Genomic DNA, 24,540 nt, shown 5'->3' on the forward strand with positions numbered 1-24,540 from the left:
GACTTTATATGCCTTGAAACCAATGTTTTAAATAGCGGGCTATGACATATAGCGGCGACCCTTAAAAACAGCTATAGCTGGGTTATAGCGAGGCTATAGCGGCAAATTGTACTTGAAATCATTTAGCGGCAACATGCTCAAACAACTTAGCGGAGCTATAGCGGGGCTATAGCAGGCTATTTAAAACTATGCTTGAAACTAGATTTTTTTCTCGCCTGGGGCGTCAGCCAATCCTGGCTCCGGCACTGCATACGCTAGCGCGGCCGTTGGCCGGTTCCGCTGGTCGTCGGCAGGGGGGTCTCTGCTAGCTTGGCAGCACGGCGCCTGGCGGCCGGCGCGGCGATGTGGAACGCAGGAGACCGGCAGTGCACGTGCACTCTCGCAGTCACAGGGCAGTCCACCTCTTCTAAATGCTTCTCGAGGTGATTGGTGGCTTGGTGCTCGCTGCTATTTGAGTCGGCGGGGATCGGAATCAACGCTCCACGCTGAGCAACTCGTTAAAGGCTTGATATTTCGCGTGAATTGGAGATTGCAGTCACGAGTTCCTTTGGTTCGATTTTGAGCCCCCCACCGTGCTCAAGCGAGTTCCGGCCGAGCGGGGGTCGATGGTGGGGCCGGGCAGCGTTGAGGTAATTTGCTTCCTTCTCTGTATTCGAAATTGCCATTGCCTGGTTGAGTGGAAACCTTGGGCGAGGCTGCTTCCACGAGGGCTTCAACCTGCCCAACACACCCCATCCACCGAACCCGGATGGCACGGTGTGACCACTGACCAACAGTACCCGAATTGGACACGAGTTTGAGTTTCCACACAAAACAGAAGCTTGTCACATCACAGATTATGCCACACTCGTTTCCCCTACCTTTCTTACTACGGCATAGACTTTGCCTTACCAAAGAATCTGTAGCACGAGGATTGTTCTAACTCAGCTACCAGGCATGCGACATGCTTATATTGATTAGTATATATCCGTGTACCTAGCCGGCCTCGAAGTCTACTGAGAAGACCAAAGGCAACTAGTGAGGTTGTTTCTTCTATATAGGAGGAGGTTAATTGCCATTTACCAGTATGAGTATCACCAAGGCTACGGCTAGCTAATTCCTTACAGCATGCTCAAGTTGCAGGAGAAGATGACCCTTCTCCTCCCCTCCGTTCCTTCCCCACAGCCACAGGCAAATCTCCTCATGCCGATGTTAATAGTACTGATGGCCCTTGAGCTCCTCATGGCAACAGTCGCCGCTGCCCCGTTAGCCTTGCCTGGCTGCCCAGAGGCCTGTGGCGGCGTCACCGTCCCCTACCCTTTTGGCTTCCGGCAAGGCTGCTTTCACAAGGGCTTCAGCCTCACCTGCAACGAGACGGGCCATCAGCCGAAGCTGTTCCTGCATGACGACGTGGAAGTGGACGCCATCTCACTGGTGGGCGGCACGGTGCGTGTCCAGAGCAAGATCGTGAACGGCGAGTGGGACTACAGGAACGCGCCATACCAAGCGCTTAACCGAAACAGGAGCGTTCTGTCTGGGAAGCCCTATATTGGCTACGACGGCTCGTGGTCTGGCGGCCTAACGGTGTCGGCCGAGCACAACGTCTTCGTGGCCATCGGATGCAACTTCATCGGCTACCTCGCTGCAGGCAGTGACCGGGGTTCCTTGTACGTCAGCGCATGCGCCACGCTGTGTGACACAGATTATCCGCCACCCTGGGACACCTCGTGCTCGGGCGTCGGCTGCTGCCGGACGACCATCTCGCAGGGTTTGCCCGCGTACGGGGTGCAGCTCAAGGATTTGAACCAGACTGAAGCCGCGTACGCAGGCAAAGGCAAACCCATCAGTTCACGCCTTTTGTCCGGGGCAGCGTTCATTGTCGATCGCGAGTGGTTCACCGGGATTAACGTAGGCGCCATGCAGAATAGCACTTTCGGTGATTTCGGAAGCTCGTATCGATCTCGTCGGAGCAGTCCCAAGGTGACCAGGGTACCCACCGTGCTGGAATGGTGGCTGGATGTAAAAAGCGACCGTGACTTGGTCGCGTTGGATCCCCATTCTGTATCAGGTTGGAGATGCATGAGATTGAACAGCTTCGCTGCAAACATCGACGGTGCAGTGAACAAAGTAAGGTGCAACTGCTCGGATGGATATGAAGGCAACCCTTACATCATTCACGGATGCCAAGGTAACACCACTTTTCCGTGTGCTGACTCTCCTTTGTTCTCCCCCTTCCCATTTTTTTTTTTTTTGCACCTACGCTGTTCAAGAGATTTGCAACAAAATAGTTTCACATACCACAGTTCGGTCCACCTTACAAATTTCGAAAGGGATCGAAGATTAGTGGCCCTTGTGCTTTGAATTGAGTCCATGGGGTAAGTTGGGTGGGTACCGAAACTATTGATACACCCTCCGTTTTTATTTACTCCGCATATTAGCTTTGGTCAAAGTCAAACTTTATAAACTTTGACAAAGTTTTTAGAAAAAAATATTAACATGTACAATAACAAATCAATCACATTAGATTCATTGTTGAATACACTTTCACATCGTATAGATTTGCTATTGTAAATGTTCATACTTTTTTCTATAAAGTTGGTCAAAGTTTATAAAGTTTAACTTCAGTCAAACCTAATATGCAGAGTAAATAAAAACGGAGGGAGTACCGTTTAGATAGGGCGGGGCTGAGCAGCATTGAGGTCTCCTTCCCGGATGCCCCTACACCCTCATGAACAGTAAAATGGTAAAAATAAATAAAAATATACATAACAAATCTGAAACTTTCAGGGATCAAAGACTCGATGTTCTTGCAAAGTTTCAGCAAAAAATAACCTTCGTGGAGCCCTCACAAAAAAACAAAATCACTACTAAAAAATGTACATAAACTTTGAACAATGATTTTGCTTTTTTAGTTGAGGGCTCCTCGAATGTTATTTTTAGCTAAAACTTTGCAAGATCATCAAAAGTTTGATTATGTTTGATGTCCCGACGTTTTGATTTTTTTTTTCTAATTTACTGTTCATAAAGGGTGTAGGGGCACCGGGTGCTGAAAATCATGTCTCTTTCTCTGGTCATCGAAACTCTGATTGCCTGGCTGGACTTGAACCACCGAAGCAGTTTGTGGCCATCTCCTTGCCCGGGATGGCACGGTACGACCAATTGACCAACACAGCGATCGACCGACGCCTCCAGTCCGAGAAGGTCACTATAGGCATAGACAAGTTGGACATGAGTTTCCAAATAAAACACAAGATTGTCAGGCCACTGATTATGCCTAGGATGGCACGGTACGACCAAGTGACCGATGCCTTCAATCCAAAAACTGACAAACATCACTATAGTCTATTTTAAACCTCGAAATCATACGGCTCGTCGAAAATGAACCCCAAACTCGTAATCCCTGAAGTCCATGCCCTGTATTCACCAATCCCGGTCAATTCTGACCCTGAAGTTGTTTGGCACACCGGGAAAAGTCGATCCCGGCTGGGTTCACCACACTACTCACAGACTACAGGGCCCACATGCCATCTTCCTTTCCCAACCTTTGCATCCTCTTCTTGCTAGGTTCGCTCTTTCTTTCTTTTTATTTTGCTAGGTTCGCTCTTTCTATCATGTCGTCACTGGAAATCCTCCCTGCTGCTGCTCCAGCAAGTACGGCGTTGTGCTCCTGCTCTCTCTCCACGCAATGCTTATTCTGCGCCATGTAGCTTGCGCTACTGGCTAGCTTGCTCGCGCCCATGTCTGCCTCGCTCCAGTTCCTCCTGTGTCCGCGGCCTCACCTCTGACGGCACATCCATGCTAATAATGCTAGTAGTAGAGCAGCGCGATGGATTCTACTAGTAATCCAGTAGAATCAATCCACCTGCTTGCTTGCTTAGGCCAGCTAGATTGAAAGCACTAAATTCAGTCGCTAGCTTAGGAATCAATCTGCAATGTGATGGCTGTACTACGGGCCGCCGACAAATTTCCGGCCACCTCCGGTCATGTGAAACTGAGTACGACCAGTGCGGGTGTAGATGGGAATGCGTCCACGGCGGAGGAGGAGGTCGATGACGAAACGGTCCAGGTAGGACGGGGTCCCCGGCGGCCGCAGCGAGTGGTACACATCGTCTGCGCGCGTACCCGGTGGTCGATGCGTGATCCTAACGCTGCTCTTCCAAAGGTAGGGCACCGTGCTCTGCTGCATGGCCCTCGGGTAGCTCAGGTGCTACTGCTTGGTGCTGCTAGTCGATGACCCCGCTTCTTGACGGCGAGATAGGTGGGGCGACCACGTGGGGCGAGCCAGCGGAGGCGCGGCAGCGGCTGCCTGCGAGCAGATGAGGCGGGGAGGACGAAGGGGATTTGGGGACGAGGTAAGGTGAGAAGATAGACATGACACGTGGGTCCCATTAGTCAGTGAGAGTAGAGAGTTATCCTGGTGGGATTTGTCCCTTTTCTGGTGTGTACCAAATTAGTCTAATACTAAGCTGGGGTCGAGATTAGACCGGGATGTATAATTACAGGACATGAACTTCAGGGATTGAGAGGTTGAGGCTCATTTCCGACTAACCGTACAAATTCAGGATTTAAAATAGACTTCATTCTATTTTCTTTGAAACAATGGGCCCTCCCGGATTATTATTATAGCCTATAGGCATAGACAAGTTAGGCAACTAGATCTTCACATCTTCACTGGCTAACCATGCCACCTTCCTTCCATTAAACAAGAATAAGTAAAATGGTCAATGACTAGACATATTTTCCTTGTGCCAAAGATATACTCCGTACTAGCTAGTACTTACGTTTGCAAGATGATGTTGTTTTCCATTACCCCGTCCAGAAAAGCGTAGTTGTTGCAGTTGCAGGGCTGATGCTTCGGCTTATAGTGGCCACATTAGCAGCTCTGGTTCCTAGCTTTCGGCTTCCAGCAAGGGTGCCTAAGCCTGGGGCTTAAACCACACGGGCGATGAGATGATCCATGGAAGCTATTGCTGGTGTGGAAGTGGTTAACATATGCCTGGCCGATGGCACAAGTGTTTATTCCCGTCTGCTGGCCACAAGGCCCCTGATAGTCTCCCCGAAGCACACCTGGTTTCTAGCTAGCCGTGAGATATGGAATGCAACATCATCGCTAGTGTCATACTCTGTCATTTGTGCTGCCACTGCCAGATGCCTGTCGCCGGACCAGGCACTTGATGGATACTCTCTTCCTCCGGAAAAGCTTGTCCTAAACTTGTTTCTCAAATAGGTGTATCTAACACTAACTCAATGTTATATACATTCATTTGAGGGACAAGTTTTTTCGAATGGAGGGAATAGAAAGGAAGCCTTGTCATGCATTTAGGCTGGGGCACCACTTAGGACCCGACTATAAGTGAGTGATCTGGTTATGTAGGTGTTGTTAGGCCCACTTGCATGTATGCGTTGCATGTGTGTGTGGCTCTTTGTGTCTCACGTGTTGTTATGGCCAGTTTAGTGCAATCTTAGCCTACAAATTATCTTAGGTTAATTCTTATGCAATTATCTTAGGTTAATTCTTCTGCAAGTTATCTAGGTTATAAATATAGGATGTAAGACTCTTTTTGGAATTAAGCAATAAGAAGATTATCTCTATTGCCCGGCTTCTAGAGGAGCCGGAACCCTAGCCGCCTCCTGCCTCTTGCGCTGCCGCCGCCATCCTCCTCTCCCGCGACGGCGCCCAGCCGCCGGCGCGGCCACTCATCGCCACGCCCAGCCCCCTCCTTCCCCTACTGCCTACGGCCAAGACCGGCAGAACCCTAGTTCCTAACACCTTGGTATCAGGTACCCGGATTTCGACCATGTCTTCACCGCCTCCAAACCCGCCACCACCGCAGCCGCCGCTGCCCAACGCCTCCCCCACCGCCGCTGCCACCAATTCCACCAACGCCGCCGCTGCGTCGCCGGGCACCACGGCCTCCCTATCGGCACCAATCTCCCCCGCACCCGGCACCACGTCGGGCCAGGGCCAGCCACAAACCCCCCTCCAGCAACCACCGCCGTTGCCTCCCCCAGCGCCGCCGCAGTTCACACCGGAGGCCATGGACGGCGTGCTCAACGACCCGGTCGTCGCGGTCCAGGCATCCGCCTCTACTTGGCGGGCCCGTACGGGCCGCCTCCACTGCTTCATCCGGCCGCGTCCGCGGACCAGCAGGCGCTGCCATGGTACTCAGTACGGGCGGCCACCACCGGCGGCTAACCGGCGCTTTCCCCACCGGCGGCTTCGACACCGCCTTGGCCGCAGTGGCCGACGCCGTTCGCGACGCCAACCGCGCCGCCCGCCACCACCCAGGGACCGCAGTGGCCGACCTGGGCCCCGCCGCCCGCGCCGTCCCTCACCGCGCCATCCCTCCCGACGGCAACGGTGTAGGTTCCACCACCGCCCCCGCCCAACCCTAGCCTGGGTCGGTCCTCGCCGAGCGGCCTTCCGATCCAGGAGGTCCGTTTCCCTTCGTCACCGTCGCCACTTCCTGGCTGGCTCCACGGGTCGCCGTCAGCTTCCACGGAGGCGTCGGGAGCCACAGGGGACTACGCCGGCCCTTCCACCCTGGACCGAGCTCCGTCATCGGCCCTCCGTACCGCCGAGGCAGTGGGCCAGGGCGCGCCACACCAGCAGCCGCCCCAGTTCGCAAAGATCGACTTCGCCACGTACGACGGTTCGGACGACCCGCTTAACTGGCTCAACCAGTGTGACCAGTTCTTCCGTGGACAGCGCACGCCCGCGTCGGAGCGCACTTGGCTGGCTTCCTACCATCTCTGTGGGGCCGTCCAGACATGGTACTACGCCCTCGAGCAGGACGAGGGCGGCATGCCACCGTGGGATCGCTTCCGCGAGCTATGTCTTCTTCGATTCAGACCACCGGTACGCGGGAGCCACTTGGCCGAGTTGGACCGCCTACCGTTCACCTCCACGGTGCAGGATTTCGCCGACCGCTTCCAGGCACTAGCATGCCACACGCCTGGTGTGACGGCCTTACAGCGGGCGGAGCTCTTCGTCGGCGGCCTTACCGACCACATCCGCGTGGACGTCGAGATGAAGGGGCCACAAGACCTTCAGACGGCCATGTACTACGGCCGCGCGTTCGAGCGCCGCGCGGTGGCCATCCAGCAGGAATCACCGTCCCGGACCGCCGGGTTGCTACCCGGGCCGGATTCCGCGCAGGGTCGGCCTGCGCAGACTTCTGCGACACCCCTCGTCGCGACCGCGGCGCGGCAGTTCCGTCGGCTCACATCAGCCGAACTGCTCGAGCGTCGTCGCCAAGGGTTATGCTTCAACTGCAACGAGCTCTACACGCCCGGCCATGCCTGCCCGCGACTCTTCTACATGGAGGTTGCAGACTACATTCCGGAGGACACCGTCGCCGCCGACCTGGCCGCCCCAGCTGTCGAGAAGGTGTTTGACGCTAGTTGATCGCCTCTAGGAGTTCCGCAGGCGCTTCCCCACCTTACAGCTCGAGGACGAGCTGTTCGTGCAGGCGGGGAGAAGTGTTATGGCCGGTTTAGCTAGGCCCACCGGGCAATCTTAGCCCACAAGTTATCTTAGGTTAATTCTTATGCAAGTTATCGTAGGTTAATTCTTCTGCAAGTTATCTAGGTTATAAATATAGGATGTAAGACTCTTTTTGGAATTAAGCAATAAGAAGATTATCTCTATTGCCCGGCTCCCAGAGGAGCCGGAACCCTAGCCGCCCCCTGCCTCTTGCGCTGCCGCCGCCATCCTCCTCTCCCGCGACGGCGCCCAGCCGCCGGCGCGGCCACTCATCGCCACGCCCAGCCCCCTCCTTCCCCTACTGCCTACGGCCAAGACCGGGCAGAACCCTAGTTCCTAACACGTGTCTGCACTGGTACTATGCAATGGGCATGGTTAGTTGCCTTTGTGGTCGACGCATGTGTGAAAGGAGGCAGCACCGATGGCTTTTGGTTTTTGTTGCCACTATGGGTGTGGGGCGGGGGAGTGGGGAGGTACCAAGCTGCTTCCTTGCCGAAGGTAGGGGTCCGTTGCGCCGCCTGCCTTGCGCTCTTTGGCACGATATATCACCAACACCTCTAAAAACAGACACTAATAAAAAAAGGCCCCATGTGGCAAAGGGCATGACGTCGTTAATACGCAATCACCTCTGCAAATGTACTCCATGTGTAACTTTTTTTAGGGTTACGCCATGTGTAACTTGATCTATGCTGCTTTAGAGCCTGTTCAGATGTCAAACATCTTCACGAAACCCTCAAATCCAGCGCCGCGTGCCGTGCACCGGCTTCTGTCGAGGAGTTCCACCCGTCCGGTTAGCACAAATCCAGCCGATCCTTTGTGCTAACAGGCTGGCTAGCCTGCCTGGAGAGAGGTCTTATGCCTAGTTGGAGAGAGGATAAGAGAGGTCAGGCCTCGGCACCTCGCCCAGTTTGAAGGGAAACTATGGGCGGCCGAGATTCCTTCATGTCGCCTCATCCGGTGCCTGGTACTTCTCCCTTCACCTCCCTACGGCGATTCCTACCTACAGTTCCTGCAGCACGCAGCGGGGGCGGACGATGGTTGCCAGGCAGCGAGGCATCGCGGTCCCCGCGTCGCCCCGAGCTGTGCCATGGCAGCAACTAGGCCCCCTATGTCGTTGGCGTGCTCCAGTTGGGACGGTGGGCGAACCAGGGTGACTGTGTGGGGTTGGGTATCATTCAGGTGGCGGCTCAGCGAACACTGGGTGGCCTCGGTTGAGCGGGCGTGGGGGTGGGGTGGTGGCGCCGGCTGCGCTAGGGTAACGCAGGATGACGAGAGGAACAACATGAGGGAGAGGGTGGCATTGCATTGTAATTTAGTCTAAATCCTATCGAGCCGTTCATTTTCCATTTATCGGTGGCAGTGGGGAGCAATTTTTGCCAACTCCGCATTTCTGAGGATTCCGGGGCGCAGGAAATTGCCAGCTTCTCCAACTTCTCGGAAATACACTACGGCCAAACACTACTTCTCAGAGCTGGCTCCGTGAAGCTGAGTCATTCAGCCTGGCTCTACGTGCACTGTTGGCACAGAGCGGAGTTGGAGGGCTTCCGATCAGGCCCTTAGTCACGTCGATATCGACTAACAGGGTTCCATTGATTTCTTATAGTAGTATCTTAGAATCAACTTTGAATTCAACTAGCGGTTGATGACTGATACCTGAGTTCTACTCCCTCCGTCCAGAAATACTTGTCCTAAAAATGAAAAATATGGATATATCTATAACTAAAATAAGTCTAGAAACAACAGTTTTGAGGACAAGTATTTCCTGACGGAGGGAATACTAAATACCAGTACTCCATCCCAAAATAAGTGACGTGGGTTAGTACAGTGCTTCCATTGCTTCCTGGAGGGAGAGTTTCTTTTTCTCACCCCTTTTATTTTATTGATTTTGTAATGTACCATGAATTATAGCCTTTGTGTTAATCTTATTGAGGCTTCAACTGCACTGTTGAAACTTACTTGATAAACATCATTACATTTTTTATTTACAACGTCACCCTGGTTTTGAGCTTTCCTTTTTTGTTTACTCCCTTTTCCTCTCCCTTCTAGATATCGATGAGTGCCAACAGCCAGTTTATCCATGCGTGCATGGGACCTGCATTAATATGCCGGGGACATACCGATGTGCAACAAAGAAACGTATCATCAGCCTCCCAGATACAAATACAACTCATTTGCTTGGTATAAGGAGTTTCTCAGGTCCAAATTAATTTAAGTTTTAGCTTGTCTTATTAAGTCAAACTTGTTTAAGTTGACCGAGTCTACAGAAAAATGCACCAATATTTTTATGTTGTAGATCTCAGTACACGTTTGCGTATGCATGGTCAAACTTAAGTTTGGCTTCGGACAAACATAAATCTTCAATTAATTTTGAACGGAGGAGTAGCTGTTAATTTGTTATATAGTATACCAGTAGAACGGCTGCAGAAATACTTCTACTGCATTTTTGATTTTAAAATCAGTTTTCCTGCTACTTGAACATTGAAATCATCAGTTGGTTGACCATTCAAAAAGAAAGAGAAAATGGAATAAATATAAATAAATAACAATGATGTAGGAATAATCAATAACACCCCGGGTTCCTACTTAGCCGGAGAAGGCACACACTAAGTCGATTATCAAGGAACAACCAAGTGAACACAAGCCAGTCCCTTGTCATGATTAAGAAGACAACAAATAGAAAAATATAAGAATGCAAAGTCAAATGGATAAAGGAGAGCAAAGAAGCCCAAGTAAAGATTCAAGCCCACCATGGCAGAGGTACGAGAGTGATTGGTCCAGTGTAGGGTTATGGACTTGCCTCCTCTCTGTCCCTCCCTTCCTTTCTCTCCCTTTGTCCACCATGGACCTATGAACCAAAGGTTATCTTTTTTGTTCTCCCTACCTACCATTTCAAGGGCAGTCTTGATAATTTCTCAAGTACCCCTAGCCTATATAAACTCCCATGGACATGTAGCTCATTAACTCTCACTTGAATAAACTCAAGGGGAGGGCACTAGAGAGCTTCACGCCTCGCCGCGGGGCCGTCTCCAGAAATTCGGGGCCCCGGTGCAAAATGCAAATGATGCCCCACAATCTAAAAATTCTTATAATTGAAAAATTAATACAACTAAAGCATATTCACAGTTAAATTATATTAACTTTAAATGTGTGGTATTTCGTACAATATTATGAAATAGATCTAATACACCAACTATCTTCCCTAAAGAATTCATCCATGGAGCGATAAACATTTAGCAATTTGTTAATTAACTCAAGAATTGATGCACATGTACACTATATTCACTAGTCATTCAATTATTGAACTGGAAAAATGACCTAAATAAATCTGGTTTGCTTGGGCGCACCTGATTGACATGGACTGATCTGTGATGCCTAAAATTAAATCTCCAAATCGATCTGGCCTAAGCTTGTGTGCTCGACTGCTGAACCCCCGCTGCTTTTTTTGGCCACGTTGGCCCTTGCCGCCGCTTGTTTCCGTTTGAATTTGTTAAACGAATTATGCCATCCTGCTCCTTGCGGTTGCGCCACCACCAAGCAGATTCAATCAAGCCGTCATACCTGGGAAGGCTAGAAACCAATCGTGTGGTGTGATTTTGCTGACCTACATGGAGTTTGGGAGAGGCTCGGTGCGATCGATCGATCGGGAAGAAGCTCGGGCGATCAGACCAGGCCGGCAGGCCCAAAAGAGTGCAAAGAAACGAAATAGCCTAACGAGAAATATATATTGCCCAAAATTGGGGGCCCTTGGATTTGGGGGCCCTGTGCGGTCGCATCGCTCGCACATGGCCTTGGACGGCCGTGCCTCGCCGTGGGAGCTCTAGAGTCATGTTCGTGGAATCTCGTTCACACAGACTGATGTTAAGGAAGAGAAGCTTGGAAAGGGCACCGAGGAGCCTGTCCGATTTGGGCTTGTGACCAAACCTCTCTCGACCCCTTCCTAACATAGGACTAGTTGTGCTTCCTTGAGGCGACAAACATATTCAAAAAACATCGACGTGTTAATCTTGTCGGTGTATGATGACCTTTGCCATAAGGGTGTTGTACACCCCCCCTAATTAAATATTCATTCTGCTTGCCTTACCAACGACATCCACGATAACTTGATTACAACCAGTTTGCTAAAGGCACCCCTAATCACACTTTCTTTTCACTACAACAACAAATAAACAAATGAAATAATGAATATTATGTGCTTCTTAAACTAGTAAACCATGTGATCACTCCTGAAATATATTTTTGTTACTTCCAATATGTTTGCTCTGATAAATATTCCAAAAAATTCATTGACGTGGTATTGTCGAGCAGTTTCAAACTTTCAGTTCAAAATTTAAATGTGTGTGTGGCATATTATGTACTATCAAACCTCACTGTCATTCTCTGCAGGTTTAATTACCGTAATTCAGTAACTGCTGGTTTTGGGTTACTGTTTTCACTTATGGGTGCTGCCAAAATCACTAATAAACTCAAGCAACGAAGAGCCAAAAAGTTGAGACAAAAATTCTTCAAGAAAAATCATGGATTACTTCTACAACAGTTAATCTCTTCAAACAACGATATAGCTGAAAGAACAAGGATTTTTAGCTTGGAAGAATTGGAGCAAGCGACCAACAAATTTGACCATAATCGCATCGTTGGTGGCGGTGGCCATGGCACGGTCTACAAAGGCATCTTATCTGATCAACGTATTGTGGCCATCAAGAAGGCCAAACTTATTGTACAAAGGGAAATCAACCAGTTCATCAACGAGGTTGTCATACTTTCAAAGACAAACCATAGGAATGTGGTGAAGCTTTTTGGTTGTTGCCTTGAGACGGAAGTTCCTCTACTTGTTTACGAATTCATATCAAATGGAGCTCTTTCATTTCATCTCCATGGCCAAAGTGAGAACCCATTATCGTGGAAAGATAGGTTGAGGATTGCACTGGAAACTGCAAGGGCCATTGCATATCTACACTCTGCTGCTTCAATTTCAGTATACCACAGAGATAACAAATGTGCAAATATACTGCTTACCGATACCTTAACATCAAAAGTATCAGATTTTGGAGCTTCAAGCCGACTCACGGAGAAAAGCGATGTTTACAGCTTTGGTGTCATCCTAGCAGAGCTACTGACAAGGGTGACACCAGTTTTTTCTTCTCATTCATCAGAAGGGACAAGCCTAGCATCACATTTTGTATCACATATAAGAGACAATCGATTCTCAGATATTCTAGATGCACAAATTGTTGAGGAGGGAGGGGCTGAAGATGCTGAGGTGGTTGCAAGACTCGCAGAAGCATGCTTAAGTTTAAAAGGTGAAGAAAGGCCTACAATGAGACAAGTGGAGACAGTACTTGAAGATGTTCAGAACTCAAGAGTCAATCTTAGTTCTCGGATCACAAGAGTGAACCGAAATGCTATAATTGATCAGCCATACAAGGGAAGTAAAGGCGGAGAAGAAACTAGACTGTACAGCTTGGAAAAAGAGTTCATAGAGTCGTCTGAAATTCCAAGATGATTTTACTTACATGGTGAAGTGTTACATTTGCTTTTATTAGTTTGGGTGCCAATTTGGAGCTATGAATTGTAACATGTATTTAGAGGTAACCCAGAGGTGAGCAATATTTTTTAAAAACTTATAAAAATAATTGAGTACATAGAGACAAGATACATGGACTTCATCTTGGTGCATGTATGCGTGTTTACTGTACTGGATACATAAAACTGCAACTATATACTCTTTTGTATCATCTAGCAACCCAAGTTGAACCCATACACGTACACATACAAAAACTAGATATGTATCAGGATAATCATGCAATGTGAAAAAGAGAAGCAATATGATGATTTTGAGTGTGAATCTCCACGGTTGAGACTTTTGCATAACTACAGAGCACTACTGCTGCTACTACATGTTCCAACGGGACAAGATACATGTACTGTTACACAAGCTTCTACTATAAGGCTATAACTGAACTTTCGCACTGTGTATGAATAATCAAAGTCAATTTCCTCGGCATTCCCAAAATGAGTAGGGTATTCAGGACACTCCATTGGAGTCAAGGGAAGGTAGAGGTGGCGCTAAGCGTGCCGCAAGTACCTGTGCCGTCCATCTCCAAGCGGAGTCGGCTCGTCTGACAGACGGCAGAACTGCCATAATCGGTCGCTAATCAACATTTCAGTAAAACTAGGTTCAGTATAATTCTTGGTGGTAAGCTTCATCTAAAATTGGGTTCTGCTAGTATGTTCAGCAATGCAGTTGTGCATTGTGATTTTTATGTGTTGTAATGCAGACTTCTACGCTTAAAGACACTGAAGCCCCTCTGCTCCGAAGATTTTTGTTGATCATTATCAAATGAAGTGTTCATGATTTAGACGGGGTGGTGAAGTCCATATAATAGCTGTGGTTCTTTGAAATACACTTGTGTCATGTGGCTTCAGTGTTTGGGCAGCCTTTTGAGTTCTAGAGTTGTACTGATAGTATTCGGAGAGCGTCCGTTCATTCTTTTGATCGGAAAGACGGAAACGTGTCCTGATTGACCAGGAATCAGTATACACATTCTTGGCCCCTTTTATGAAAGCAATATTCTTCAGGTGGGTGAATGAGGCTGGCCTGAAGGAGCAGATGCATTACGAGACGCAGCTGCCAGTGCCAGGTACCATGGCCTTGTACAGTTTGGTCGTTCCTCCATGACTGGGTGCTCGATCTATCGATGCAGCGGCGCTCGGCAAAGATGTTGGCACTCCCTTTTGTCGCTGAGAAGTACTCTAGGTCTGGATAGCCTCACCATGGCTTCCCTGTTTTGTCGCTGAGAAGTACTGCAGAAAAACCAGTGTGCCTTGCATTCCCTGTTTTGTTTGTTCAATGTCTGAACCAGCAACTTTCGCCTTTTCTGTTTGTCTGAACATAGGCGCACAATGTGCCTTGCCTTCCCTGTTCTGTTTGTTAAGTATGCACTTTCGCCTTTTCAGTTATAAACGTCCGAACCGCGACACAGGTGCACGTCGGCAGCTCGACGGTAACGCAACGGCAGCAGCCGGCCACGTTTCGCCCGGCGTGCCTCCGTTTTTGGCTCGAAAAGGTAGTTAGTTGTTCAGAGGGTGTTTGTTTCCAAAGATTTATTGGTCTACGGACTTAAAAAAAGTCTCTATAAGTCTCATCTAAATCAAACAGAGGGGACTTATAAAGACTTAAAGTGGGCATTTGAGACTTACGAAATAAGATTCTTAAGGAGAGTCTTATAAAGACTTGTAGTTGTAATATGGTCTTATAGAGACTTATAAGTCTCAGGAACCAAACAGATACGGACTTTTTTAGGGATTTGGGACTTATAAGTATAAGAACTAAAAAAAAATCATGGGACTTATGAACCAAACAGGGCCTTAGTACCTGTATTTATTTATTTTGGCGGTGCAGTATTGTGGTTGGCTTAATGATTTTCTCATCGAGCTGTTTTGCGGCCAAACCTGCAGCTCCGTTGGACGAGTTTTTTTTTTCGAGAGATCTCCGTTGGAATTTTTTTTTTTTGAGAAAGGGAATCTCGTTTAATAAGCTAGGCAAAAGCCCACTCATGACTAAGCCCAGACATTCATTCCAGCCCATTGCCCACGTCTGCCTCTCTCTCTTCGTCCAGGTCGTCCAGCCCACTCGAGCTCGAAGCCGCCGCCGCCGCCGCCGCCGTCCAGTCCAGGTCGTCCGACTGCTCCCGGCTCCACTCTGGCGCAGCCGAGCCCACCTTTCCGGAGAGCGCCTCCACCTCAAGCGACTGGCGCCCGATGCGGCATCTCCCTGACTCCCTCCCCGCACCCTGCAGTGCACCGTCTGCTCCAGCGAGGCAGCGCCTGCGCCGGCGCCGGTGGAGCTGCTACACGAGGCACGGATGCATAAGCGAAAGTACTGGGAAAGCGTGCGTCGACTTCGTTCGGAGAGGTGGTCGGTTCACGCTACTCCTGCTCGAGCAAGGTACTGAACACTGTAATTCTTGGCTTGATGTGTTCTGTTTCATCCGTAATCTGTAAGTAGAATTTATGCTTTATTTATGTTGAATGACTGAAAAAAATCGAAGTTTATTAATTTTTATTGTAATTGTAATTGGACACGAAGAAGAATAGGATAGTCTCTTTTCCGGAAATATGAGTCTAAAAGCAAACATGATTGCATCTTTTCATTAGTTTTTCTTCGTTGGTTATAATTTTGTAAAGAAACATATAACAGGTATTTTAGTTTTCACATATATCTAAGCATCCCAGCTTAGCTGGTAGAATCATGAACCCAACGTTTAATTTGGAAAAGCAGTGGCGGAGCTTGGGCTGAATTTGTGGAGGGGCAAATGGGCTGGAGGGGCAAGAAACATGCTTTTAGGCTGATTTTAATTGGACATATGGGCTGAATACTAGAGGATATTTGCTAACTTTCTTATGGACTGGGGGGGCAATGGCCCAGGTTGCTCTCCACAAAGCTCCGCCACTGTGGAAAAGTGCAGAGTATATATGCCAATTTTTATTTTTATTTGGAAAAGTGCAGGGTATATATGCCAATAACATGTAGGACAGGTGATCTATTACAATTTACTAACTTGCAGTGAAAGTCTTTTTCAGGATAGTAGTTCTCTGAGATAAATTTATCGTCAAAATTTATTTATCGTTCTCTGGGATAACCAGTTGAAAGGGGGTACTGAAAATATATGACATTTGAATGCAACTGTGGCCCAGCAACTTTCACTCACTATGATGTGTGAGGTTCTTTGTCAGCAATTAGGACTGTCCGATCTCCTCAATCCGCTGCACGACATCAGACATTGTAGGCCTCGAGTCAGCATCTTGACTGCAACACTTTAGCCCAAGCTGCATAAGTCGCACCATGCACTCCTCTTTCCCGTCCTTCTGCCCCCGTGCTAGGAGCTCCACGTCAAATACCTTCGCCGTCCACTCCTCAGGTATAATGGAACACACCCACCGTGGCAAATGTACTCCCCCGTCATCCTGAAATCTCTTCTCCAGTGGAGACTTGCGGGTGAGAAGCTCCAGCAGTAGGATGCCGAAGCTGTACATGTCAGATTTCTGGGAGACCCACCTATTGCGGGTGACCTCAGGTGCACAGTAGCCGGAGGCATTGGAATAAATGCCAAGTGTTATCAGGCCATGCTCCGACACACATGCGTCGTGGGTTCCGGTGAGCAGGATGTTGGAAGATTTGATGTTGCCATGGCAGCTCGATGGCCCAGCTAAGTGGATAGCCTGCATACCACGCGCAGCAGCTAGTGAGATAGCCAACCGCTGCTCCCAGTCCAGTGGACCTGGGCCAGAACCTTGGTCGCCTAGATTCACACATCATGAAATTAGTGATGCATCAAACACTTCAGGAAATGTAAAGGCAGGCATATGATATCATTGTACAGTGTATACATTACCGTGGAGTACTTTTGCTAGGCTACCCGTGGGGACTACATTACACACTAGCAACTTCTCATCCTTGCTGCAGTAATACCATAGAAGTGGCACTATGTGTTTGTTCTGGATGGCACCAAACAGCGTAACAAGCCGCTTAAAGACCGCCTCCTCCAAGTCCACATCTTTCAGCCTCTTGACCACCAGCTTATACCCACTATCTAGTGTTGCTCTGTATGTTGTCCTGACTGTACCCTTGCCCAGAACTTCAGTCGATGCCCCAAGCAGGTCTTTCAGGTCGAACAATTGGCGTGTCATTGTCGACCCAATGATAGAAGTTCCCACATTTTGTGTACTAGTTAGCTTCACATGCTTCACATGTTCCCACACATGTAAACAGTAAACTGTGAGACTTACCGTGTAGTATGTGCGCTTGGTTGAATTATTCTAGGCCAACCTGCAAAAACTCTCCTCTTCTCTACTACATTTCGCTTCCAATCCATTAATGGCAGCCTCACGCAAGGCAACGGCACTGGCCGTGGACACGGTTCCATCGAACTGTTTGCCACACATGGCTATTCGTGTCCATGGGCTAATGGCAAGAAGGGGTGTGTGGAAGGGTCTAGTGCCTTTTCTAGGCATGGAAAGGGCACAGTGCTACTGGTAATTCATGGATGTTTGTAGAACGATGTAGAGAAATGTGATGTCGGGTGTTTCTACTGTAGCTGCGAATCCTTGCATCCTTGGCCATTGGATGAGTCCAATCAACGGTAAAAATTGCGTTCTGTTGTTTGGATTCACACTTTCAAAACTGCTACACTATATAGTAGTATAGACTATCACGGCTTACCTGTGATAGTGCCGCTTTGAGTGCAGCCACAATTCCCGTTTTGGGGGTACTGTCACTGCTTTCTTGTGATGGCATCTTTTCAGCTGGAGCTACAGTTCTCATGTTTTGGCAACTGCTACTGCTTTCCAGAGATGGTGTTTTGGCTGGAGCTAGTTTACTTTCTCTTCTGATCTCTTCGATCTGCTGCACAACTTTAGGCATTGTAGGCCTCTTGTTGGGATATTCACTGCAACAGTTTAAGGCAAGCCACAGAAGTCGCACCATGCACTCTTCTTTCCCGTCCTTCTCCCGTCCTCGGAGCTCCACGTCGAACACCAACGCAGTCCACTCAGTATGAACAATGGAACGCACCCACTGTGCCAAACGAGCTCCCTCCATATCCCTTGTGCTATTTACCGGAGCCTTGCAGGTTAGAAGCTCTAGCAGTAGGATGCCAAAGCTGTACACGTCGGCTTTCTGAGAAACCCGCCTATTGCTAGTGACCTCAGGCGCGCGGTAGCCCGAGGCATTGGAATACTTGTCAAGTAGTGTTATCAGGCCGTGCTCCGACACACATGCATCGTGGGTTCCGGTGCGCAGGATGTTGGAAGATTTGATGTTGCCATGGCAGCTCGATGGTCCAGTTAAATGGATAGCCTGCACACCGCGCGCAGCACCGCTGCTCCCAGTCCAGTGGAGCTGGGCCAGAACCTTTACCATGAAGTGCTTTTGCTAGGCTACCCATGGAGATGCGCAATCAAGGGAGCCTTCTTTCGTTAGTGGTCACCCAGATCGCCATGGAATTGATCTAGTCTAGAAGAAAGAACATGTGGCATACTTTTACTCCGTTTCCATGATGTGGAAAGAATCAATGTTAGCTGGGGATATGTTACAAGGTGCAGCAACATGCTTCATGTAATCATGTGCAGCTGTTGAGATCCACTTAAATTACGTCGGAAAAAGAAGGTGCGCTGAAAGTTCTTGCTAGTTTCATGCTTCACACTGAAAATTATTGCATATCATCGATCGCCATATGGACTTTTTTTTAGTAACCGATCGTCATATATACACATGGGACGGACCTAGTTTCATATGGACTTTTTCTCTCATGGCTAACCCTTCAACCCGCAGGATACGGAACACTCTCAGGCCACTCCCTCTTGAGATTATCTTGACCGTCGGATCTGAGTCATATGGACCGTTTATTTTGACTGGTGGTTTGGGTTTTGTTCGACTCTGCTCAAGCTAAGTCCATACTTTGGCTGCCACTGGGCCATACCTGAAACTGCGACCGTATCGTAGACGGGTGACTTTCTGTTGGTGAGAAAAATGACACGCTGTGCCCAACGCTCTCTCGGCCGGCTCCTTCTTTTTTCCCATCTCGCGCGGGCGCCGTCGCCGTCACCACGGGTTGCCCATTTCAGTCTTTCGTCGTCGGGCGCCCATGTTCCTGTCTCCTTCGCGTCTCCACCCGCCTCGTGCAGTACTCATCCATCGCCTGCTCAAGCCAATGTTGACCTTTGTCAGCTCCTTCCGGGCTGCGCCGACATCGTTCCAGCCGTCACATGCGCAGGCGCGATTTCCACATTATTATCCCCCGCTTCCGCTCAAGCAAAAAGCAAGTTGTGTAAAACTATACTTGGGGCATCTATAACCGTGGTCATCTAATTTGAGCCACTATACGCCCGACGTGTCTGGCACACCGGCTGGGGTGACCTGACAGACCCTATTTTCTGCATTTCACAGATACATCTTGATATGCCTTAAGCTGCGTTTGGATGTCTGTATTGAAGGACTCCGTATTGAATTGGTTTCAATACCAATTCAGTGAGAAAACTGTAATGGGCATGCATACGATTTCACTTGTTTGGATGTCATGGAATTGGCCCATGGACTCCCAGTGAGGTTTCAATACCAAATCTTGTTTGGATGACATACTATGGAATTGCATAATGCCTTGTTCTATATGCATCAAATCAAAATTCATACAATATGTGACTATAATCAACGTCCTTGTTGCTCTTGTTGTCAAGTAAGACGGGTTGTCGATGATCATTTTATCTCGCTGGCTCTTGCTGACAGTGCGCTCCTGCTGACCTCCCTATCTTCTTTTGAAAAGCAATCAGCCAAAGCAGAGACATAAGTTCCACACTGCACACATAATCATGCAAAGGACGCTTCTACGTAGATCAACACACGGACATAGCAATCTGGCATAGATGCATTACGAGACGCGGCTGCCAAGTACCATGGCCTTGTACAGTTTGGTCGTTCCTCCATGACTGCGTGCTCGATCGATCGAGATGCAGCTGCGCTCGGCGGGATGTTAGCACTCCCTTTTGTCGCTGAGAAGTACGTAGGTCTTGATAGCTCATGGCTGGTGCTGCAGAAAAATCAGGGTGCCTTGCCTAGTTGCCTTCCTTGTTTCTTCAGTTTCAGTAGAATGTCTGAACCAGCAACTTAGACGCGCGAGGGCTGTTCTGTTTGTTCAGTATGCACTTTTGGCTTTTCAGTTGAAGTCGGAACCACGACACGGGCGCACGTCGGCAGCTCGTCGGGACGCAGCGGCGACGGCCGGCCACCGTGGCGCGCCTCTGTTTTTGGCCCGAGAAGGTAGTTCATTGTTTATTAGTACCTGTATTTTTTTTTTGGCGGTGCAGTATTGTGTTGGCTTAATGATTTTCTCATCGAGCTGTTTTGCGGCCAAACTTGCAGCTCCGTTGGACGAGTTTTTTGTTTTTAGGGAAACTCCGTTGGCAGTACTTCATATAATATGTTGGCAAAAGCCCACTCATGACAAAGCCCAGACATTCGAGCCCATTGCCCACGTCTGCCTCTCTCGTCGTCCAGGTCGCCCTGTCTCGAGCTCGAAGCCGCCGCACGCCGCCGCTGAATACCTGAATCCCGATCCCTCCTTCCGAGCTCCGACTGCTCCCGGCTCCACTTCGGACCTGCCGCGCCCACCTTGCCAGCAAGCTCCCCCACCTCCAGCGACTGGCGCCGATGCGGCGTCTCCCTGACTCCGTCCCCGCACCACCTGCACCTTCTGCTCCAGCGCGGCAGCGCCTGGCAACCTCTTCCATGCCGGCCTCGGTGGAGCTGATAACGAGGCACGGAGGCGGAGGAGAGAGGGCTGGCAGAGAGTGCGTGGACTTCGTTCGGTGAGGTGGCCGGTTGACGCTGCTCCTGCTCGACAGCTCGAGCAAGGTACTGAACATTCTAATTCTTGGCTTGATGTGCTCTATTCATCTGTAATCTGTAGAATTGATGCTTATTTCTGTTGAATGAAACAAATCGATGCGTATTTCCGTCGTAATTGCAGAATTGAACATGAAGAGGAACGGGACAGTCCCTTCTCCTGAAACATATTACATGAGTCTAAACCAAACATGATTGCATCTTCTTCATTACTGTTTCTTCCCTGGCGATAACTTAGGGGGGGGGGGGGGGGGGGGGATCGTATATCTAAACATTGCAGCTTAGACTTGCAGAGTTTATATTCCAATAACATGTAGGGCGGGTGATCCGTTACAAACTTGCAATGAAAACATTCTTTTTCAAGATAGCAGTTCTCGGCCAGAACCAGCTGAAAGGGGGGTCCCGAAAATATATGACATGTGAATGCAAAACTTTCACTCACTATGATGTGCAAGTTTCTTGGTCAGGAGTCAGGACTTTGTGGATTGCCTCAATCTTCTGCACAACATCGGACATCGTAGGCCTCGAGTCAGCAAATTGACTGCAACAGTTTATGGCGAGCTGCAGAAGTTGCACCATGCTCTCCTCTTCCCCGGCCTTCTGCTCCCGTCCTAGGGGCTGGAGCTTCACGTCGAAGACCTCCATCGTCCACTCCTCGCGTACAACAGACCATGCCCATTGTGCCAAATCTAACCCCTCCTCATTTTGTGTGCTCTTTGCTGGATCCTTGCGAGTGAGAAGCTCCAGCAGTAGGATGCCAAAGCTGTACACGTCAGCTTTCTGGGAGACTGACCTATTGCCGGAGATCTCAGGCGCGCTGTAGCCGGAGACATTGGAATACACGCCAAGTGGCATCAGGCCGTGCTCCGACACACATGCATTGTGGGTGCCGGTGAGCAGGATATTGGAAGACTTGATGTTGCCATGGCAGCTCGATGGTCCAGCTAAGTGGATAGCCGCCACACCACGTGCAGCAGCGAGTGAGATGGCCGACCGCTGCTCCCAGTCCAGCGGAGTCGTGCCGGGGATTCGATAACCTAGTAGGTTCACACATCATGAGTTAGCGATGCATCAAACACTTTGGAAATTGTAAAGGCAAACATACGATAGCACTGTAAAGTATATACATTACCATGGAGTACTTTTGCTAGGCTACCCATGGGGATCATATCATACACTAGCATCTTCTCATCCGTGTTGTAGTAATACCAGCGCAGTGGCACAATGTGCTTGTTCTGGATGGCGCCAATCATCCTCACATGCTGCTCAAACTCCACCTTCGGCAAGTCCACATCCCTCAGCCTCTTGAATACCATCTCATAACCACCATCAAGCGTCGTTTTGTATGTTGTCCCAACTGTACCCTCGCCCAGAACTTCAGCCGATCGTCGAAGCAGGTCATCCAGCTCGAACAATTGGCCTCTCAGTGTCAACCTATCAATATAAGTTCCCACGTTTCGGGTACTGCTGCTGCTTTCAATTGGTGGTGTTTCGGCTGGAGCTAATTTATTTTTCTTTCCCCGAGAAAACAGAGCTAGTCTTCCTTGTACCTGACGAGGAGCTTTTCTAAGTTTGCGAAGAAGCTCTGCAACTTCTAACATCTCAGGACGTTTGTCAAGCTCCAGCTTCAAGCATTTACCTGCCAACTTAGCAATCCCTTCGATAGTCTTCATATCACTTGATGTTGTGATTTCAGGATCAAATATCCCCCTCACCATCCTAAAGCCTTTTGAAAGAGACTTAAAACTTTCAACCAAGCCAATCTCCCCATCCTCTGGTCTTGCTTTCTTTCTAGTGATCAGTTCCAGGAGTACAATTCCAAAACTATAAACATCACTCTTTGCTGTGAGGCGACCATTCTGAGCAAACAGAGGGTCCATGTAGCCGATACTTCCTATATTATTTAGAGTATATAGAGTATTTTCAGTGTTGACTAGTCTTGATATTCCAAAGTCTGATATTTTTGCTCTGAGTCCATCATCCAGAAGTATATTATCAGGCTTGATATCACCATGAATGACCTGAGTATACATTTGTGAATGCATATAGGCCAATGCTTCTGCACAATCAATGGCAATTCTTAGCCGTGTATCCAAAGTGATGGGAATGCTATCCTTGTGAAGGAAGTCACTTAGATTTCCTTTGGAAATATACTCCGTGACCACCATAAGGGCATTTTCATCAACACAGTAGCCGACTAATCTGACTACATTCTTGTGATTGATCTCACGGTGGACGATCAACTCTTTGTCAAAAATTTCTTTTGCATTGTAGATAAACTTCTTGACTGCAACCATACTTTTGTCCTCAAGGACTCCTTTATAAACTTCTCCAAAGCCACCTTTACCGAGTACAGTTTCATAGTTGTTGGTAAATCTTCGTATCTCATCTTCTGTAAAATATTTTATATTATGATTGCTACGTGCAGTCCATTTCGATCTATGCTCTTCCCGGATGCGTTGTGTTACTATATTTTCTGCCATCTTTGAAAGTAGCAGGGAACTTATTCAATGTTGGAAGACAGTTTGACCTAGAAAAAAATTCTGCTAGTGTTCGTCAAATTTAACCCATCATATAAATGAGGAAACAAATAAATAAAGTACGTAAGAGTGCTTAATTTCATTGGATTAATCATCAATTAATTAGTAGGGATTTCAGATGCCCATTGGGAAACATATATGGATGTTGTTTATAGAGGCCCTAGCTGAAGATGACCAATCTATTTATCTATTTTACTGTTTCAGATGTTTTCACAACACTGCAGAGAATCATTTGTGTTCATGGACTGCATCGCTAGAGGAAGTACAACGTAGGTGTGCAACACTGAATTAATATTTATTGTAAGTTTTGCTGTGAATTTTGAATAACAGCTTCATATCTGGGTAATTCACTAACTCTACATAATTGCTTCCTTGCAGAGAAAATGAAGCAATTTTTTGGATTGAGCATGAAGAAAAAGGTTGGGATCAACTAAACAAAGTGAAGAGTTTAAATCCAAATTGATAATATCTCGGGAAAAAAACAAGACAGAGATGGGTGTGGTAGAGCCAAACATACCACTTTAGAGTTGACGCCGTAACATGACACAATCAGCTGAGCCGCCATGGGATGGGACTAGAAGAAAGAAGAGATCGCCATCGTTGATGGTCAACTTTCGAAACATGAATGAGGTAGCCCTATCCGTGGTTGTTGGGGTTACTTAACAACTGCTGCCGAATTAGATAAAGATTATCATGCCAAACTTTCTACTTATTATGTAAGAGCGTCCCGATCCCATGATTGCAAACGTACAAAAACATAACATTAGATAGTACCAACATGCGCTATGTCTCTATCTCCTCGTGTGAAATATAAGACCTGGTCGTCTGCAGGGTCTGGGCTGGGTTTCCCTAGTGTTTTTCTTTTTCACTCGTGATATTGTGTGTGGTGTTGCATGGTTTTACTCCGGGAGTTGGATTTTTCCTGGTTTTAGTATCTTTGTCCATTACCTTGTTTTTTTTTCTTTTTTCTTTTTCCTTTTTTTGTCTATATCTTTTTTCACTATCCTGTTTTTATTTTCCTTTTAACCAAAATACAACTATTTTTTGAAAAATGCATGAATATATTTAAATGGGTGGAAGCCTTTCTATAAATTACTTTTTAAATGTGAGAACACTATTTTAAGTAACATGAATATTCA

General features: G+C 48.2%; 2 protein-coding genes and 1 long non-coding RNA gene across 3 annotated transcripts; 2 read left to right on the forward strand and 1 right to left on the reverse strand.

Annotated features, from left to right (window-relative positions):
* Window positions 1–1,008: 1,008 nt before the first annotated feature.
* Window positions 1,009–13,062, forward strand: LOC125540018 (wall-associated receptor kinase-like 8). Its single transcript, XM_087545118.1, has 3 exons — window positions 1,009–2,167; window positions 9,512–9,643; window positions 11,869–13,062. Exons 1-3 carry the CDS (start codon window positions 1,108–1,110, stop codon window positions 12,963–12,965), a joined length of 2,289 nt encoding a protein of 762 aa, XP_087401244.1. The 5' UTR covers window positions 1,009–1,107; the 3' UTR covers window positions 12,966–13,062.
* Window positions 13,063–15,040: 1,978 nt separating this feature from the next.
* On the reverse strand, window positions 15,041–24,035 carry LOC125540020 (uncharacterized). Its single transcript, XM_087545109.1, has 7 exons — window positions 23,919–24,035; window positions 21,994–23,344; window positions 21,655–21,898; window positions 17,685–18,153; window positions 17,292–17,305; window positions 16,858–17,189; window positions 15,041–16,764 (listed from the first exon to the last, which is right to left on the reverse strand). The coding sequence occupies exons 1-7, from the start codon at window positions 23,964–23,966 to the stop codon at window positions 16,202–16,204; spliced, it is 3,021 nt and encodes a 1,006-aa protein (XP_087401235.1). The 5' UTR covers window positions 23,967–24,035; the 3' UTR covers window positions 15,041–16,201.
* Window positions 20,442–24,265, forward strand: LOC125540021 (uncharacterized). Its single transcript, XR_007297138.2, has 3 exons — window positions 20,442–20,870; window positions 23,606–23,701; window positions 23,780–24,265. It is a non-coding gene; the product is annotated as an uncharacterized LOC125540021 (long non-coding RNA).
* Window positions 24,266–24,540: the final 275 nt, after the last annotated feature.

This window comes from Triticum urartu, chromosome 2A (genome assembly GCF_056163025.1).
Source record: "Triticum urartu cultivar PI428250 chromosome 2A, HENAU_Tu73, whole genome shotgun sequence".
In the NCBI taxonomy this organism is placed as follows: domain Eukaryota; kingdom Viridiplantae; phylum Streptophyta; class Magnoliopsida; order Poales; family Poaceae; genus Triticum; species Triticum urartu.

Excerpts from the sequence above, each read along its gene's own strand:
- LOC125540018 (XM_087545118.1), top strand. The coding sequence starts at position 1,108 with ATGCTCAAGTTGCAGGAGAAGATGACCCTTCTCCTCCCCTCCGTTCCT. Across the intron at positions 2,168-9,511 it reads CATCATTCACGGATGCCAAG|ATATCGATGAGTGCCAACAG; the intron begins GTAACACCACTT and ends TCTCCCTTCTAG. Across the intron at positions 9,644-11,868 it reads AAATACAACTCATTTGCTTG|TAACTGCTGGTTTTGGGTTA; the intron begins GTATAAGGAGTT and ends ACCGTAATTCAG.
- LOC125540020 (XM_087545109.1), bottom strand. The coding sequence starts at position 23,966 with ATGGCGGCTCAGCTGATTGTGTCATGTTACGGCGTCAACTCTAAAGTG. Across the intron at positions 18,154-21,654 it reads CCTGAGATCTCCGGCAATAG|GCGGGTTTCTCAGAAAGCCG; the intron begins GTCAGTCTCCCA and ends CACTAGCAATAG. Across the intron at positions 16,765-16,857 it reads CCTAGCAAAAGTACTCCACG|GCGACCAAGGTTCTGGCCCA; the intron begins GTAATGTATACA and ends GTGTGAATCTAG.